The following is an 18,635-nucleotide window of genomic DNA, read 5'->3' as shown; positions in this document are numbered from 1 at the left end:
CCATTCTACATGGTACCAGCTGGCATTACTTCAGTTCATTTCAAAAACAATCATTTGTCTCTTCTTAAAGTGTAAGACGTTGTACATTAATATCCAAACAGGCACACGATATTTTTATTGTGTAGTTAAAAACTATCTGCAGCTGTGAAGATAGAAAAAAGTCTTTCTTCTCCATCAGAAAGCTTGTTTACATAAATAGAACATTATACTAATGCTCTATATAAGTTACAAAGCTATTAACTAGAAAGTCTAACAAGTTAATCACCCAATTTTGGAAGCTGATTCAGTACAAGAAACAGGTTTTGTAAGACAAACACTAAAACGCAGCTACTCAAATGGCAAAAGTAAGATGCTAAAGAACATTTGTTGAAAAACATCACTGCACATTATGGCTATTTTGGACTTTACAGTCACATTCTTAATGCACCAATATAATGCACCAACAATACTTCAAAGATATGTAGTCACATTCTCTATTAGCTTGGAAAAGTTGGATCACAACAAAAATTACACTAAACTTGCAAAAAGGGTGAGAGCACCGTTTTTTTTTGCATAGAAAATAAAGAAAAAGTGCTGTGGCAGTTGTAAGAAAGAGTCATATTTACATTTCTAATCCAGAGACAACACAGCTTCTCCCTTATCACAAGTTACCTCAACCTAACTTAGCAAAATATTCCTCCTAGCAGTATCACCTTCTGCATTTCTATACATAAAGGACCACATAGATAAGCAATGTTTAAATATTGCACTGTCAGGCAGTATCTAAATGTTACTTCAGGCAAATATCAGGTAGAGTAACAAACAGAATAAGCACTTTGTCTTGTTATATGAGCAAAGAACTGACTTGTAATAATGAGAGATCTCAAGCAAAGCACTGGGTCACGATTGCTAGTCAGACACTTGACATGCAAAAAGGTAAGAGACAAAACAATAGACTCACATGCATGCATTAGTCAAAAACATACTACCACAGTAGCCAAGTACCCAGGTCAGAATAGTTTCACTCAGCAGTTCCAGATTCAAATTCATAACACCTGATTAGTTACAGCACCTCTTTGAGAAAGACATCTGCTACTCACTCAGAGGACACAGGGCTTCCCAGTGAACCTCATTATCTTTCAAAAAGTGGTTTTCAGTAATTTAAGCAGCTTTTAATTCAGAATAACTCACTGATGCTCAGGAAACTAATTCTGACTGCATATTCTCTTGAAAAAGACCTAGAAATTTTTGTGAATAGAAATTGGAAGGCCTCTCTCTCTCTTGGCAGAGAGAAACTAGCACCAGGTGCCCTGCATAACCACTGAAAACAAATACAAGATGAAGTCCTTGAACTCCACCAGATCTTGAAACACCATCTGCCACTTAATCAGTTGCCACTCCTCCCTTGCCATCCAAGCAGACACATGCACTAACAAGTTTGCATAATTTCATCTTCAAGTGTAGTCTGCACTGACAGCTGAGACCAACAGGGTAGCTACCATGAACCTTCCAGAAAAACCTGTTATTCTGCATGACTATTTATGTTACAGCCACAACACATGAGTTTTAATCATTACTTACCTCAGCGTGGCTAAACAACAAAATCTACATATGAGCTTCAATACCACAATTTTTTCCCTCCTGTTGTTAGTGTTAAACCTTCTTATGCTTCACTGGAAACAGAGAATGACAGAACAGACTGCACATTCTAAAAATTGGGTAATTAGAAGACATTAAATAGACAAAACAAGACTTCACCTACTATCAGTTGAAATCAGAATCTGTGATGGTTCACAGAATTTGTTGCAAAACTATTCTTCCAAGAAAAGAAATAATATACTAACATAATGTGTAAAACAAAATTAAGTTCCACTTCAGAGTATGTAAAAATACTTTCAGAGAACTCACCAGAACCAGAAGTCAATAAACTTTGATGTCTGTTTTTTCCAGAAGTACCTATGATGTTCAGAATAGAAAGCAGAATTATGCTTCAAGTCAGAAAAAGAGAGAGTTGCACTTTTGAACCTCTTTCTATATAACTTCCTCATGATCTAGATAGTTTTAGTTTCATCCTTGTGATGACTGATTGCATGTTTGACAGAAAGATTTGATATGATAAAAAGTTAAGTTATTTGGAAAATGAATTCCTATCATGTCAAACTTAGATTATCACACTTCACATAAGCCAGATAGCACTGTTTATTTATCTTATTATCTTAAATGAAAGAACAAAATGAACAGATAATGCAATAAAAAAGGCAACAATAAGTAACTACCCATACTAATCCTATCTTATCAAATAAAGCATCATAATTTTTTTTCCAGCTATATACTCCAGTTAGTTTATTTACATAAAGCAGGTACAAAATGTGCTATCTAATAAAGTGAAATATAAACAAAAACAGTGAGAAGGTTAATCTACCATTACTGTACTGTTTTCGTGTTAGGTAAAAAATGAACTAAGAACCTCATTATTTTGAAGGATATCAATTTAAGGAAAACACTTTTTGCTAGGTTTAAGCACAAAAGTTACAAGCAGAAGTTTACAGAAGGTCTTTTCGTAACACCTATCACATTCAGCTTTCTTCTTCCCTATAGTAGGCACATCAATATGATTTGTATCACAACTGTACTTGTTTCCCTCAACCTGAATCCTGCAAGAGAGTCTTTGCACCCAAGTGAAATTTTTTAATTAATTAATTCATCTAAGGAGTCAGATATATATTCTTTATTTCAATCTGATTTAAAAAATGATTAATTCAATTAAATACTGAAGATATATCTTCAGCAAATATCTGATACTGAAATGCAAAGTTAAGTACATACGACTTTAAATAGTCACAGATGATGAGCAAGATCTCACAAGAATATTGCTGAAATTAAACAGAGAAATTTGGGAATGCCAGTTTGAGTTTTATCTTTTAACTGCATGATCTTATAAGCAGGCTACAGAACATAATTCAACTTGATGTTACCAAGTGCTTCAAGTCTGCACAGGATACAAGTTCAAAGCAGGCAGTGTACTTGAAATAGGGTGTTAGCTCCATATAAAAAAACATATACAGAATATCTCATAGAGCCAATCTCCAATACCATGAACCATTGAAAGAATGGACTGACCATTTCAAATGCTCTAATTGTTATAGAGCATAGCTCTTTCTCAAGATGGATAGATACAAGAATGTAATTGAAAATATAACTTTACCCAATAACTGACTGCCTCTAGCCTCACTGACTTTCCTTGCTGAGTGCAATGGCCCAGATGATTTTGGTGTGCATTGGTTCAAGGAAGCACACCTGGCTTTGGCTCCTAGAAGAAGAGACTTAAATCAGGTTTAAAAGTACAGCTATTTCAGCAAATAAAGACATGTCTGACATCACATATTTACAGTACCAGATGCGTAAGTCTACTCAAACAAATATAAGAAGAGGCATTTTCTAGAAAATTTAAGGCTACATTTAAACTCAGCTTTGTTTTTACCAGAACTCACTACTAAAGCAATAAAATATAATTTTAATAAAGCTTATTAGGAGAAGAAAAGATAAGGAAAAACATCACCTCAACACTAAGACAGTAGTACTAAAGTCACTTAAGCAGTGGCAAACAAAACAGCTACAGGAAAGTTGGCTGAAAGGGACCTCCAGAGGCCAACTCATCAGCATCCCACCAGAGCAGAGCCACCACCAAGATGAACTTAACTGGCCATGACTGGCTGAGTCCTGAAAACTTCCAAGAATGGAAATCCTACGGCTCTAGTGGACAATGTGGTCCTGTACCACTTTTCCTCATAATTCTTCCCAAAATGTTGGGTCTCCCACTCCTGTGAGACTATTGCCCACTATTGCTACGTTATCTGGTACTACTGAGTTTAGTGTCATCATCTTTGTTCAAGTAATTGCAGATTGTTACAATACCTCCCCTTATTCTTCCTTTCACCTGACCAAGCAAGCTTCACTCCCTCAACCTCTCATCACAAGTGATGTGCTCCAAACACTGTCTTCCCCAGTCTGCTGTTTCCAAATAACTTTCTTGAAATAGGCAGGCCCCATAGCAGAGCAGCCCAGATGGAGCTTCACAAACACCAAGGGGAGAGAACACCAACTTCTGGCCTTAACGCTCCTGGAGGTGCTGAATGCACATTTCCAGCACCCAAATCACTGAAGCTGTTGAACAATGAATAACTGCACTGAATATCCTGGGCCTGACAAAAAAAAGCATCAACTTGTCAGGCAGTCATACAATTTTTGTTTGTTTCAGTGATTTACAGTTTCTGGCAATGTCTGCCTCTTATCACTGTTTACTATTTTAAAGCATGTCATTATAGCATGACATTTGGCAGGCTTAAAACTTAAGCCTAAAGCAGAAGCATTGTATTTAATTAGGTTTATCCAATTACAATAACCAGTTCACCACAAAGATGGTCAGAAGCAAGCTGATTATAACTAGGATTTACAGGACAGAGCGCACAAGCTTATTTATCTGCTCCCATTATGCCTTTAATTTTGGTCAGAGAATGAGTTGTCAGCTGCTGTTTGTGGCTTGAGTGGAAAAGCACTGACGGCTTATAGAGAAGTCCTGGCTCAAACAGGAACAGGAACCAAAACTCTAATATAAAGTCAGAAACTGCATTTAACTAAATTTCCTTTATCACCAAGGGATGAAGCACAATTATCTGTCTCCATTAAAAACAAAGCAGACCTCCACTTCCTCTTAGTAATCTAGGAGAATATCAAGAAAATGAAGCATGGAGAGGTAAGCTGTTAGCTCAACTCTTTCCTTTGAATGATAAGACAATGCCATTCATTCAAGAAGAGGCTTCATCCAGTAACATTTCATTCAAAGAGTCACATCCATTCTGTAAGGTCCTTTTCGTTCTGATAGGAGCAAATGTAATTTCAAGTCTGCATGAGGAAAAGCACAACCATATCCAGAGGATAAATTCAAAGTAGATCTACCCTACCGATCAGCAGCTGCAGAGTCTGAGCTTTGTGACAAAAAAGAAAGACACTAGAGTAATGTAAAACTTGAATAATGACACCCACAACATAATGCATTTGTCCCAGTACCATGCACAGCCATACTGCTCTTGTAGAATCATAGAATCATAGAATCACCAAGGTTGGAAAAGACCTAAAAGACCATCCAGTCCAACCGTTCACCTATTCCCAATAGCTCCTACTAAACCATGTCCCTCAACACAACATCCAGCCTTTCCTTGAACACCCCCAGGCTCGGTGACTCCACCACCTCCCTGGGCAGTCCATTCCAGTGCCTGACCACCCTTTCTGAAAAGTAATACTTCCTCATGTCCAGCCTGAATCTCCCCTGCCGTAGCTTGAAACCATTCCCTCTGGTCCTATCACTAATGACACGAGAGAAGAGGCCGACCCCTAGCTCACTACAACCTCCCTTCAGGAAGTTATAGAGAGCAATGAGGTCTCCCCTGAGCCTCCTCTTCTCCAGGCTGAACATTCCCAGCTCCTTCAGCCTCTCCTCATATGGCCTGTGTTCCAGACCCCCCACCAGCTTTGTTGCCCTCCTTTGAACACGTTCCAGGGGCCTCAATGTCTTTCTTGCAGTGAGGGGCACAAAACTCAAGGTACTCAAGGTGCGGCCTCACTACTGCTGAGTACAGGAAGTTCACATCACAGTGCAGACTGCCTCCTCATTTGCCTGAAATAACCAATCAATAAAAATTCAAAGAATGTTTTAGCTTTCTTATGAAATCTTATTGATGTGATTCTACTTCCTTGCAGTACACTACTGCTAAATATTCATTGCTTCACATGGCAGCCAGGTGCAAAAGGTAAGGCACTGCAACAGTGGTAGCTTTAGTTTCACTGTAGCTACAGATTCAGGTACCTTTTGGAGTTGCTTTCAATGAGAGTAATCTAGGTCTTGGTATTGCTTTCAAAGAAACAGATCCAGAAGTTCCATTCTGGCAGGCTTTTGAAGGCCATTCTCCATTCTTGATGATGACTGTGGCACTTGTAGCTACAAGAGAGAACAACAGAATTTGGTCAAGAAAGTAGCTAGCTTGGAGAAAATTAAATCCTAAAGTAAACCCATTTCCTTATTCAAGTTAGAAGAAATAAAAATTGGAATAAAAATATTATGAACTTTTTTGTTATTTTCTGTACAGACTGATTAACTGTAACAGATTAGTCCCTGGATGTTCCAAACACACTGGACATACAGCTTTGAACTTTGCACAGGAGGTGGGTATATGCAAGAGAATACTGATAACAATACATAAACAAAAGCCTTACCATGTCATACAAAGCAAACATAGAAGACATTTCAGTTTGACTAAATCAAGAAAGATCAGTCTGAAGTCATCCTGGACACAGAATTGATTGGTTTGTGTGTTTGTTTTTTAACAAAATAAAAAAAAAAAAAGGGAACTGCCTCAAGCAGCATCTTTTCCTTTTCCTTCTCATTTGAATAGAGAGATACATGCTGCCAAATAAGTTTTAAGAAAAGTTTCTGCAGTACACATTCATAAAAGCGATTTCCTAATGGCAGAGATTCTTAGGTGTTGACCATCCAACACATACTTCTCTCACTAGAGGAGAGCTGAAGCCATACAGGGGAAAAAACAAAACAAAACAGAAAAAAGAGCAGATAGACTCAATTTAGGAAAAACAGGACATTTTCTGTCTCATGTAAAAAAATCAGATTTCCAACAGAGCAGTTGCTGCACAAGATGTTTATCTCCATTTCAGTGGGTCTCAAGAGAGATTTGGTTTAATGCCACAACAGAAAGTTTTAGCTGAAGAAAGATAATTGAAATGTGGGGAGAGACAATGTCTTGTTCTAGTTTTGCACCAAAAAATATGGAAAGATTTCTGAAGTAAATACTGATTGAAAATACTTTGGCTCAGATAGCAAAAAGTTATGGTGATAGTCAGCATTCTGACACATTAAGAGTAAGAAGTTGACATCACACTTACCAGAGCATAAGCAAAAACTAAATTACTCTGGAATAGGTCCATGCTGTTAGTTTTTTGTTTTTGTGTTTGTTTCTTTTTCTTCAACTACTCATTAGCAAAAACAGGGGGAAGAGATTAATAAAAGGAGACAGATCAAGTTTGCCTCAGATTAGTGTTTTATGAGGCTGATTCTAAGGTAGCAAGAAGTACACATCTACTAGTATTCATCAAAAGATCAAATGCAGCCTTAAGATTATTTTCATGTCAATTTAAATACACTAGCATCATTCATCCAAAAGTTCTCTTTCAGAAAAATGCTTCTTGACCAGGAATCAGTACAACAACATTTACAACAGAAAGGAACAGAACTCCTTTTTCTTTCCCTTTTAGGTACATGTGACAAAAGTTTTCTATTTTTTTGTTTTTAAAATAAAGGAGATAGATTTCCTCTGAAAGTACAAAAACTAAACATCTGCAACAGAAATTCATACATGAGAAACAATTTGCGTAATACATCAACACTGCAGTTGGTAGAATTTGACCTGTCCAACAGCAGATGACTTAAGTTAACTTGTTCTAATGAAGTATGAGCTCTGAAGCAGTCCATTTTTTTCTGGGAGCTACTAGATTAAGAACTTTAGCTCAAAGTTCACTGCAGGCAGCTACTGCCTGCCCATAAACTGCTGTGCTACTTTCCAATAATTCACAAGCACACCATGGAAGCAACACTATGGGGATAAGAGCACTCCTGGTGCAGGATCAGTAAGACAGACTTGCCTTTTTCTATGAGTAGATACTGCAGTCTTGATGAGCTACCACCAAGTTTTAAAACAGTCCCATCAAATCTAAGAGCTAAACGTTTCTACACAACTTGATAAGTGCTGTTTTTTCAGTCAAGTATCGACCATATACAAATGTATCTCAAGGTAAATTGCTAGAACAAACTTTTAACCTCTAAAACACAACTTCTTTTTATGCAGTTATTTTAATGCAAGTCAAGTTTCTTCTCTTAACCTAAGAGTTTGAATATTTCAGTATGTTCAATCCTACTATTTTCAGCTCATTACTGAAATTGTGGAAGTTTGTTAAAAATTCATGTTTTTGATGCTCAATCTGACATGTATGCAAAGTATGTATTTAATATCAACAGCATTTCAAATTTCATGATTTCCAAATTTCTCAGCAAGAATCTCTCCAGAGAAAAGAATTATAAAAATCAAATGACAATTAGACAGAAGAGTAATGCTGATGAAATGATCAGTCCAACAATATCTCATAACAAAGGGCTGAGCTGGCACAGCAGGAGGGACACTTTGTTTTGTAAGTTTTTTTCCCCGCTAACAAGATGAACTGCTTAAACAAAACAAGCAAAATGACTTTGTAAATTTAATGCAGTTGAGAGGACAACAGTAGTTCATTACAGATTTCCTGACATTCACAGCACAAGACTATATTCCTGATTTTGTCAGGACACACAAATCTAATAAAAGCACTTAAATAAAGACTTTTTCCTGACATTACTGCATGGAAAACTAAATGAAAGACAAGGAGAAAAAAGGAAGGAGAAAAGCACTGAACATAAAATAGAGGAAAAAAGTAAACTTACTTTTTCTCTACAATTTGAAGTCATATATTACACTATATTAATGTATCATCATATATAACCCAAATCCATTACACACAAAAACAGATTATCAGACTGAAATAATTCTTATAAAGTTCAGCAATTTAACCAATGAAAATCACCTCACTGAAAAATCAGCAAATCAAAACATTTCATACATTCACCATAATCAAGTTACGAGCTTTAAAAAAAGAAATAAAAAGAAATACAACCTACTTCTTTTCCCAGTAAACAAGGTTAACAAAGGAATAATACAAAAGCTGTAAGATCCCACTATCAGCAGTGTCAATAAGGTAATATCACAGTGGCTTCCCAAATCAGTTGGTGGTGTTAGTGTAGAATTGATGAAAATATCAGGAGAAAAATTAGTTTCTGTGCAACTGCGGAGTCCTCCTGGTATAGTCATTTAAAAAGGATTGAAGTCAAAGCCAGACTGCAGCCATGTTCAACCTCTCATTTTCCTCTTGCTTGCTCTTTGTGAATCGGAGTGGAAAAAACTGTAAGCTTTGAGGCAGTGGGCAAAACAGATTAAAGCAGCTAGCAAATCATTCTAAATAAGGAGTCCTCATTTGGATACTTAATCTGCATACATTTCTTTGTTATGAAGCAATGACCCTCTCCTTTGTTATATGTGGATTAAAAGGAAGAGAGGACAAAGCTGCTTGGGAATTCCTGATACAGTTCTAAAACTGAACAGCAAAAGTCAACATGGCTGTCAGGGCAACAGAACCAGCCTGATTACAGAGAAGCACGCAGTGCATATTTTATTACGCATACTCTTATTCCTTTGAGGAATATGCTAGTTTTTCATTTTTAATGAAGACACTACAGGAAATAAAAAAAGAACAAGAGAAAATTTAGCTATTATATATGCATGCATGCATGCGCATATATAAAGCCAAGTTGTATGTTAAAACATAGTTGTTTGTTGTTGGTTTTTTTTGTTTTGCTTTTTTTTTTTTTCCAGTCCATTGAAGGCAAATTTCAAAAGAAGGCTGCCACAAAGCAAATGACTTTGCCTGGTCTCACAGATGAAAGAAACAATGCAATTGTAGCAGTACATTTGAATGTACTCATTTGGATATGTACAGTTGGAGATACTGATACATCTGACAGAGTTAGCTGAGTGTTAATTTCTTCACATTTTTACCCCTACAGCTACCACAACAACTAGTTCAAATTCTGGGAAGAGCTTCAAATTTAAGTTAATTCTGCTGGTTTTCTCCTCAGTTTTGACCAGGATGGACTTGCTTCAGGCCATGCAGCAGTGCTTACAGTTATAATAGAAATGATAAATGACATTCAATGTTGCACCTGCTAAAAGCATTTTTGCCTGTCTGCTCATGATCTCATCTTCACATTTTGTCCTAGAACACTAAAAGCTGACATGATCTAGTTCAACACAAGTGTTCAGCGTAAGAAAAAAACCAAACATGCTATTTCAAATATTATGGCAAGAAATTCAGTGTTCACGCTTATTTCTTTTCAAACTTATCAATTTGTACTCAAGAACACCCATTGTTTTCATCATGTTTCTTGACAAAAGAGGAGCTGTACTGAAATCTCTGTTCACCAAATCAAAATCCAAAGCTCGAAGTTCCTTCACATGGTATGTTTGCAGAAGGAAAGTCTTTCGCTAAGAGGCAAAGAGTAAGATCTAAAACTAATAAGATGAGAATTCATGCAGGATTCCTTTTAAGGGGACTCTTCTAAACAGATGTTGCCAGATATCAGTTTAAATTACTTACAATTACTACTGAAAAGACTCTTCTCACTCTGAGTGCTGCTGAGTGATGAGATACTAGGTGTTCTCTCCAGCACTGATCTTTTGACAGGCACTTTGGATTTGGAGAGTACTTTATCAGAGCTAGCCCGGGAAGCTGGAGAATTTTTCACAGCAGCATACTTCTCTCTTGGTGAAGATCCTAGACCTGTCAAATCACACAGGGAAGGATGAAGGGAGGTGGAAAGTGAAAAGAACAAAATTAGAGAAAAACTTAAACACTTCTTCTACATGTATGCCTACAAACAGAAATATTTACACACATTAGAAATACCCATATAAAGGCAATTATCGCATATTTACATGGTAAATAAAATACACATATTTAGTTGTTAAGCTCCTCCCTTGACACAAATGCTGTAAATACAGCAAAACAGTTCTGAGTACCCAAAAATCCTCATTTTACCTTCATACTGACCTGAGGCTTAAGTCAAGAGCTGGTCTTTATAAGATTGGCTTTCAAGGCAGACATTTGCACGCACATAAAAGCTTAACTACTTGCATTCCACTACCTCTGTGTATTATGGTAAGCTGTACTGGCAATCCCATGAAAATATTACCCTTAGCTCAACCTAAGACAGATTCTTTTGTTTCTTCCTACCCCCAAACACATACTGTTCTTTGTTTGTTTGTTTGTTTTTCTTTTTTTTCCCCTGTTTCACAGAATAGTGTATAGATAGGTAATCTGCTTTCGAGGACAAACAACACAAAAGTATCAAACTGTGCTCATTTCACATAAACATACCTTAAAACTGACCAGTCCTACAAAACTAAACAGTACATCTTGGAACCAAGTTCAGTGGTCAACTAGTGCAAACATTTTTGCATTAACTACTGCCCTAATTTGAGCACGCTGAATATAAATGCCCAATAACTAGGTTAACCAAGTTATTTAGAAATGGGAAGTGTGCCATCTTCAGACAGGAGCTTCCTCTCATACTGCTAAAAATGCGGTTGCTTTATTAGCAAGAACATTTCAGATTAGTTAATTAACTTTCAGTTTATTCCTCAAAAGTGTGCATCTAGACCAAAAATACAATAGTCTAGGAAAAGTTATGTATACACAGACTTGTCTTGCACATACTGAGCTGACTAATAATCAGCTCTGAAATAAAATTTAGATGTCAAGATCTTTCTTTATATAGGTCTCCAAATAATGATGGAAAAGACTTCATTATTTTTGTAGGGAAATCAAAACAAATAGAGAGAAGGAAGATAGACTTAGGTATTTTCAAGTACACATATTATCTTAATTCTTGACTTTATTGCCTTTTTAAAGTCTCATAGACCAAGTTTATCTTGCTCAAAAATAGATGATTTTTACTTTGATGAGTTTTTCTATTTGAATATAATAACCCTTCCTTTTATTCTTGCCAACAGTTATGTTTCTATCATGCTGAAGCTATGGAAGAGAGAGCTGAAATATGAGAAAAACAGCTAATAATTCCACCTTATTCAACATCAGTTTTGTAACGGAATCCCCCTTCCTGAATACCAATGATAAGAAACCAACAATTTGCAAAAGTCCATGAAAGAATGACATGAACGAATTACATGAAGATTTAGGCAACAGAAACGTTTGCATTTCAACAGTAGGTGGTGCAAGAGGATTAAATAACATGCCTAAAATCCTCTATCAAGTACACAAAAATCTGGAGAGCTTGAGTAAAGGAAGATAGATCCACGCTACTTCCTGCAGCTTCAATCAGTTCAGTAATAATACAATAGAATACTATAGAAACTCTGCCTACAATATATATTAAAGATGCACTCAAATATGATTTGATACCAGTCACTGAGTATGACACATAAGCTTCCCTTAGTCATTAAACATGCTTAAATGTCAGACCTCCTTTAAGATCTGCACTTTCACTGCTCCACTATGCAGCACTGTGATGTTACATATGGTTTTAATCCAGCCTGGTATTAAATCAGACACAAAATAATCAGCCATATTCTGGAATTTCTTTTATTTTATTGCAATGGACATCTGGATACATCCAATTCAAAGAGCATCCAACCTATTTTGTGCTATGAGAACACTGTGAACCATAAGCTGAGCCACATTCACAGAATTCACTTCAAACAGGCACTGTAGGCAAAAACCTCTAAACTCACTTGTCTGATAAAACAGATAAATGAATAATCAGCACTGATTCTGGATTTCACAGAACAAATCTGTTCTAAACTAACTTTCTAAAACTTTGCATGTAAACAAGCTTATTTCATTAATGGATCAACATACCAGAAAACTAATTAATCCATGCCAGTCAAAAATTCCTTTTCTAAACGGCCTCTCAGCAAAACAAGTAAAAATTAAACTACACAACCAATCCCCCCTAATCACTACATATTTTAAAACAAAACAAAAGGCTGCTGTACAAACACTGCAGGTTAAGTTTGTATGACTTCATATGTTAAAGTTTTCATTTCAAAAGGCAGATTTTGGAACAAATATTGCTGATAAGGTACATTCTGTTGTTTGCTATTGTGCCAGATTTCAAGTTCATCCACTTCAAAAGATACAGGAAAGAAATCCTGCTTTATTCGGTCATTTTCACTCAAGAGGGATGGAGGCAAGTAAGTGAAAATACACATATGTAATTTCCAGCCAGCTTGGTTTCTTCACTGAAACTGGAATGAAGCAGTTCAGTAAATCAGCAGTGGAAAAAAAAAAAAAAAAAAAAAAGCAAAAAGCGCTCTTTCAGTGGGCTCTAGGACATCAAGTTTCAGAGCAATCAAGTTTCAGAGCAGAGTAAAACAGATAATTTTTGATTTTTACTTAGTTCTGCTGCTTGGTGCTTTCCCTCTAAGGCTTCCATTAAAATAATTACAATATACGAATAACATTTTTTTCAAGAGCCCTTCTTGAAGAATTTTAGTCATGACAAGATCATTAAGCAGTAACTCTTGGTCTTATTTCAAGAAATAACAATGATTCTACAAAGTACTTTGAAAAGTACCATTCCCTAACCAGAATTAAAAGAAAAGGTTTTGAAGATGAAGATGGGAATATATGGTATACAAACAATAGTACTGAAAACGTGCAAACAAGCACGATATTTAGTAATCTATTATTATAACGACAACAAGCAATAGCATTAAAGTACCTGGCTTTCATCAGTTATTTGATCTAGTCATTGAAGTAGAAATATCACATTCCTCTACAGTGAAGTAAAAAGCTGGCAGTTCTTCAGAAAAAAAAAATCTATACACAACAACTGTGTTACAGCAAGGATGTTGAAGTATCTCTAGTATTGGTATGGAAATAAGCAAGGAACATGAGTCATTTTTCAAGTAGTTCTGATTTCATGTCCTCACTCAAATAAGTATCTCCTCATGCGAATCCTGCATAGGTGGGTTATTGTTCAGAATAAGTTAAGGCTGGAGCCCAAAAAGCTCCTGTTAGGAAAACAAACATATGCTAGTAGTGGTTAACTTGAAACAGCACTGACCACAGGCAGATTTTAAGGTTAAACATGTATTCATCAGTTTGGAGATTCAGAATCCAAAGTTTCAAACCTTATCAACACCTTTCACATCTAGAACAGAGCACAGAGCAAGTGGAGCTATACAACGCTTGGAAATTAAAAGATCAGAAACCTTTCCTAAACAGAAGCTTAGGGCAGACTTAAGTGCACAACAGGTCTTTGAAAAAATCTTTCTTTTTGTTGTTGCTTTTGTTTTTTTACTGTAACGATCGCTGGTCTGGGGATTTCATCATTATATTTCCTGAGCACATAAAATTTTAGACTTCTTATTCCTTTCTGACTTTTCTTCTGCAAGTGTAAACTTCCAGAGTGTGCTAAGTGTTTCAACTTGTAAAAATAATTTTATGCACGACAAAAAAAGCCAAATCTAAGTGTACAGAACAAGTGTTTTTGTAAAACAAGGAGACTGAAATATTGTAGCTGCCAAACATAAACACAGGCTAAGATAGCAAATGTGAGATTACTGATGACACTTCAGATATTTACATTAGAGAGATTTGTTTAGGAGACAACAACTTATCATTGAACAGTTTAGATAGAAAGCAAGATTTAATTCTCTGTCTGATATAGGTTCCCACAGCATTTCTCTATTCACCTGTGATCATTAGGAATGTGCTCCTCTTTGCACAGATATCAATAAACCGGCAGCACTTCTGTGCCCCAAACAAAACAGGACTGCTAGCAATCATCTGGGTAGATATTCACATGTTCCTCCCTTTGCAGTGGAATATTCTCAGAGTAAAACTGGAAAAGAGATCATCAGTACTATAATGCACTGTGTTACTGCTAACTGTTGACAGAACCAACTCTTTTCATTCTCTCAACCATTTTGCAATTTCAGTACTGTTTACAATCCAGCTATCTGCCTCAATTTTATGTTTTGCTTTTGTAAACTGAACTGGAACAGACCCATGAATAACCACATCTTTATGGCTGCCTGGTTATGTCCTACAACCAAAGGCAAACCCAGTCTTCATACAGCAGCCCATTTTATGCCATCTTCCAGGTGCAACTGCTACAGTGGTAAGACTTGCCCATTCCAACACTGCCAGGAGACTGTTATACACTGTTTGCATCCTATTTTAAATAAGAAGTCCCAACTAGTAGCTTTAACACAGCTATGAGAAAGTTTCATCTATTTAGTCCTAGTGGGCACAGGGAAGAGTCACAATAACATAACATGAAGAAAGCTGAGGCAAAAGAAAATCACCGACTACACCCAATTACATTTGTCACCATTTTCTAGCTCCCTGGATCACATGCCCCTTTCATGTTGCACGCTAAGAATTTGTTGACAGTTCACACTTTTAATATCCATGTTATCACTACATATTTTTTCTTTATTATGTAGGAATTATGTACTTCATGCTTTGCATGAGATGGAACCTCACTGCAGCAAAATATAAATACTTTTTTTTTTTTTTTTTTTTTTTTTGCTCAAGGATTTCTGTTTCTCTCCTCCTGTACCCCACCCAAAGAGAATTCAGAACTAACCAGTACAGGTGAAAAATTATTTGAAGAGCCTCAGCATGTCCTTGCAAGTAAATGACTAGGTACAAAGAAATTCCCCTGCAGGGAACTGGTGGGCACATCACTCCTAAAGGAGAATATACTTCTAGCTACATACACATTTCTGACAGCATTCACATGTGAACTAGTAGTATCAGTCTATTCAGGTATGACCGTGCTTCTTGCTTCAGGTACACCTAACTGAAATCCCAAAAGCTAGTAACAAGTTATGTGTAAAAAGTCTGGGAACTTCTATGGAAACTGAAGTTGCTAAGGATGGCACTGATGGCATGAGAAAGATGCTGGAAGTTAACAGATACATAACACATTCAACATCGTACTGGAAATACTATAGTCTTTGAAATAAATACCATTTAAGTTTACACTCAAACCTGGCCACCACCACCACCTCCTCTGTCTCCAAAAAACTCAAAAAGGCACCTTCAAGAATATCAAGTCAGAGATAAATCTATCAACTTGCTTCTAAGATATTCACTGTAAGAGATTCCATATTATTTTACAGTCAAAATAACTTGCAGCTTCTACTCATTTCTCATAACCCATTTGAATTATAAAATTTTGTTTTTTAAATGCTGAACCATACATACATAATGCTTACAAAACATTAATAACCATTGCATAATAAGAATGCTCCTTGTTAAGGAAATTAAACAAAAGAAAATAGGCACAAAAATGATAGCAAGATTTTCTATTAGTGTATGCAGCCAAGACTAAAAGCAAATTCATTGTGTCTAATCCATATTAGATCATCTTATGGCTCTTTTCTGCTTCAAAATGTAATTCAACCCTTCTGTACCTGAATGACGGCATCTCTATCTCACTAATAAACAACATTTCTCCTTCCCCAGATATAGCTTGTAGAAAAGCAAGTTCAAAGAAAAGGAACAAATAGAACAGCATAGAGGAGTCACCTGCTCAGTTGGGCAAAATCACAAGGCAAGTCATGTCATTTATGAACCTACTTGAGGCAAACGAGTTTCTTTCTATGGACATCCTGCAGCAGCGCCCTTTCAGTAGGGAGCATTCTCCAAGTTCCCCTTTGTTTGCAGGTTCTGTCCGGATAACACTGAGGACAGACTGAAGCAAGCTCTGTGTCATGCTATGGACACATCTACCCTCACAGAAACCCATGTATTAATTTCCTCCTTCCCACACTTCCAAAGAGAGATATGAGAGTTTTAAGTTCATTTAACACAGACTTTAATTAGTCTAATGAAGCACTGCACATGTATTAAAGAGAGAAGGAACCAATTATAATGGACTCATGAGTGTAAGGACAAATGATGACCTTGAACCAGTTATTCTATGAAGAACCTGCTCTGAAGATCCATAAAAGAGGCTGGATTTTCAGGGGGAGACAGGGGAAAGCGCATAAAAATAGTGGCTGAAATTAAATTTTAAACCTTATTTGCAGACTGGTGCATTTCAGATTTGTTCATGAGAAAGTATATGGATATCTTTACAGGTTAACTCCCCAGTCCAGCTTTTTGATAAAGACCCAGGAGTCCCAGGCCAGAGAATCTGGAAGTTGTGTTTGCTTTTTGAAATATTTTGTTTCCTCTTGGCAGCACATGAATACAACTTTGGAGAGTCAGATGGTAGATAGGAGGAATGATAAAAGCTGGAAAGTGATTTGCAGTTACTATGTTTGGTTGATCTTCTGGTTCAGTGTCAGCACAAAAACTTAAGACTGTGGGAATGCTTACTGAAACAAAGTTGTTTTGGTTCTGCTTCAGTAGTTTTGTGAAAGGCTATATACTTGATAATTCTGGACTTTTTGGTATATACATGTTTCCAAGGTGCATGAAAATCCACTGAAACCATTTGGTTTCAATTTTCTATCTGCAAAGTGTTTCTTTGTGAAATAAATAGCTACAACACTCAATAATGAACAGTCTTAATCTGCTTTAACTTCAGAAGCTTCCCTGAATAACACTTTTAAGTGCAAGATTGAGGGGGGGGGGAAGGGGGGAGGGGGGAAAGAAACAAAACAGAAGGAATTTAGTAATTATGAACAAACAAAATCAGTATTTCAAAATATCACTGAAATCTTTTGTAGCTTAATGCAAGTTATGTGTATTTGCTATAGGATAGGAACAATTATTCCCACAACCCAGTTCAACCAGTTGCAGCACATCAGAGAAGTCCTTCATGATGATTAACAAAAAAGGGTTCATCTATCCAAGATTCTCAAGGAAAATAGAATTCAAACAGCTGAACTTCCCTTAATCCAAGCTTTCACTACTCTAGTTAAATGCCATGAAAATATTAGCAAGAGAGGAAGAGGGAATACCACTTGCTTAAATTCACACAGGAGTAACTAAAGATCAAGATAATAAAGCAGATGGTAGTGACATGAATCATGGAAAAAATAAAAAAAGGTACCTAAAACATCAGAAGTAACTGTCAGATGAACTACACTTTAGAAACATAGGCAAAAGACATTTTCATTCTGAAAATGATTTCACATGGCTTTCATTAATTTCTGGAAGTCTTTAACAGTAAGCAGTAGAAAAATACTTTAAAAGTCTTCAAATAGTGCCTATTATGTGTCAGATATGACACAGCTCCTATCACTAAGAAATCAACAACAACATGAAGTTTCATACAACAACAACAACAAAAAAAGATTAAACCATAACTTTCAGCTAAAGCAGAAGCATAGGTAAAGTAGTAGCATACTGGAAATTGTAAGTGTATTTAAAGCTCTGCCTCCTTTATGAACTTACTGGTAGTTTGTAGTCAGCAGTACAAGGAAAAAAAATGCAGTGGTAGGCATTTATCTTTTATATCTAAAATAAATCTCTTGTATTCCTGTTTTATACTTTTCAAAGCCAAAACAATTTCTTGATGTTCAGACTGTCATAGCGCTTCACATGCATTTTCTGATGCAGCTGACAGCAGAAGAATTTGGAGCAACATTCTATAGAATCAAAGCTTCTTGGCTTCTTCAGTTCCCCTCACATCTCCCTTCAAGTCAAAATAAGGCCTGAGTCTTTCCAAACCATACTACCTCAACTATTAGCAAGATATTACCATGCCAGTGTGTTTATCTATATCCAATTAGAAGGCTGCACATATTAGCTGGGGTTAAAAACAACAGTTGCTTTCATTTCTGGCCTGATACAAAATCCTGAACTAAGGTTCCAGAATTACACACACCTTCCAGTAAGGATCAGGTGACTCAAACACATTACTCTGTCTTAAATTCTGATAGGTATTTTTATTAATAGAAAAAAAGGCATGCTGCTCATCTGTCATCCAGTATCACGCAAGTCTTCATGTTCCACTGTGA

At 36.3% G+C, this 18,635-nt stretch overlaps 1 protein-coding gene across 5 annotated transcripts in view; it reads right to left on the bottom strand.

The window, feature by feature from the left end:
• The window catches only part of MTUS1 (microtubule associated scaffold protein 1), a 111,630-nt gene that overhangs the window by 56,565 nt on the left and 36,430 nt on the right, over positions 1-18,635 (bottom strand). For 3 of the 5 annotated variants that reach the window (XM_042870487.1, XM_042870486.1, XM_042870488.1), the window contains exons 4-7: positions 10,285-10,467; positions 5,843-5,974; positions 3,185-3,289; positions 1,888-1,935 (exon numbers count right to left, since the gene is read on the bottom strand). In XM_042870487.1, the coding sequence (XP_042726421.1) occupies positions 1,888-1,935; positions 3,185-3,289; positions 5,843-5,974; positions 10,285-10,467 (468 nt within the window). The remainder of the gene's footprint in view (positions 1-1,887; positions 1,936-3,184; positions 3,290-5,842; positions 5,975-10,284; positions 10,468-18,635) is intronic. The other 2 variants (XM_042870489.1, XM_042870490.1) reach the window with 2 other exon arrangements.

The sequence above is a fragment of the Lagopus leucura genome, unplaced genomic scaffold, assembly GCF_019238085.1.
Source record: "Lagopus leucura isolate 7727_CA_CO unplaced genomic scaffold, USGS_WTPT01 Super-Scaffold_100004, whole genome shotgun sequence".
Classification (NCBI taxonomy): domain Eukaryota; kingdom Metazoa; phylum Chordata; class Aves; order Galliformes; family Phasianidae; genus Lagopus; species Lagopus leucura.
The sequence above is the reverse complement of the archived record's forward strand: the minus strand, read 5'-3'. Positions and strand labels throughout refer to the sequence as shown.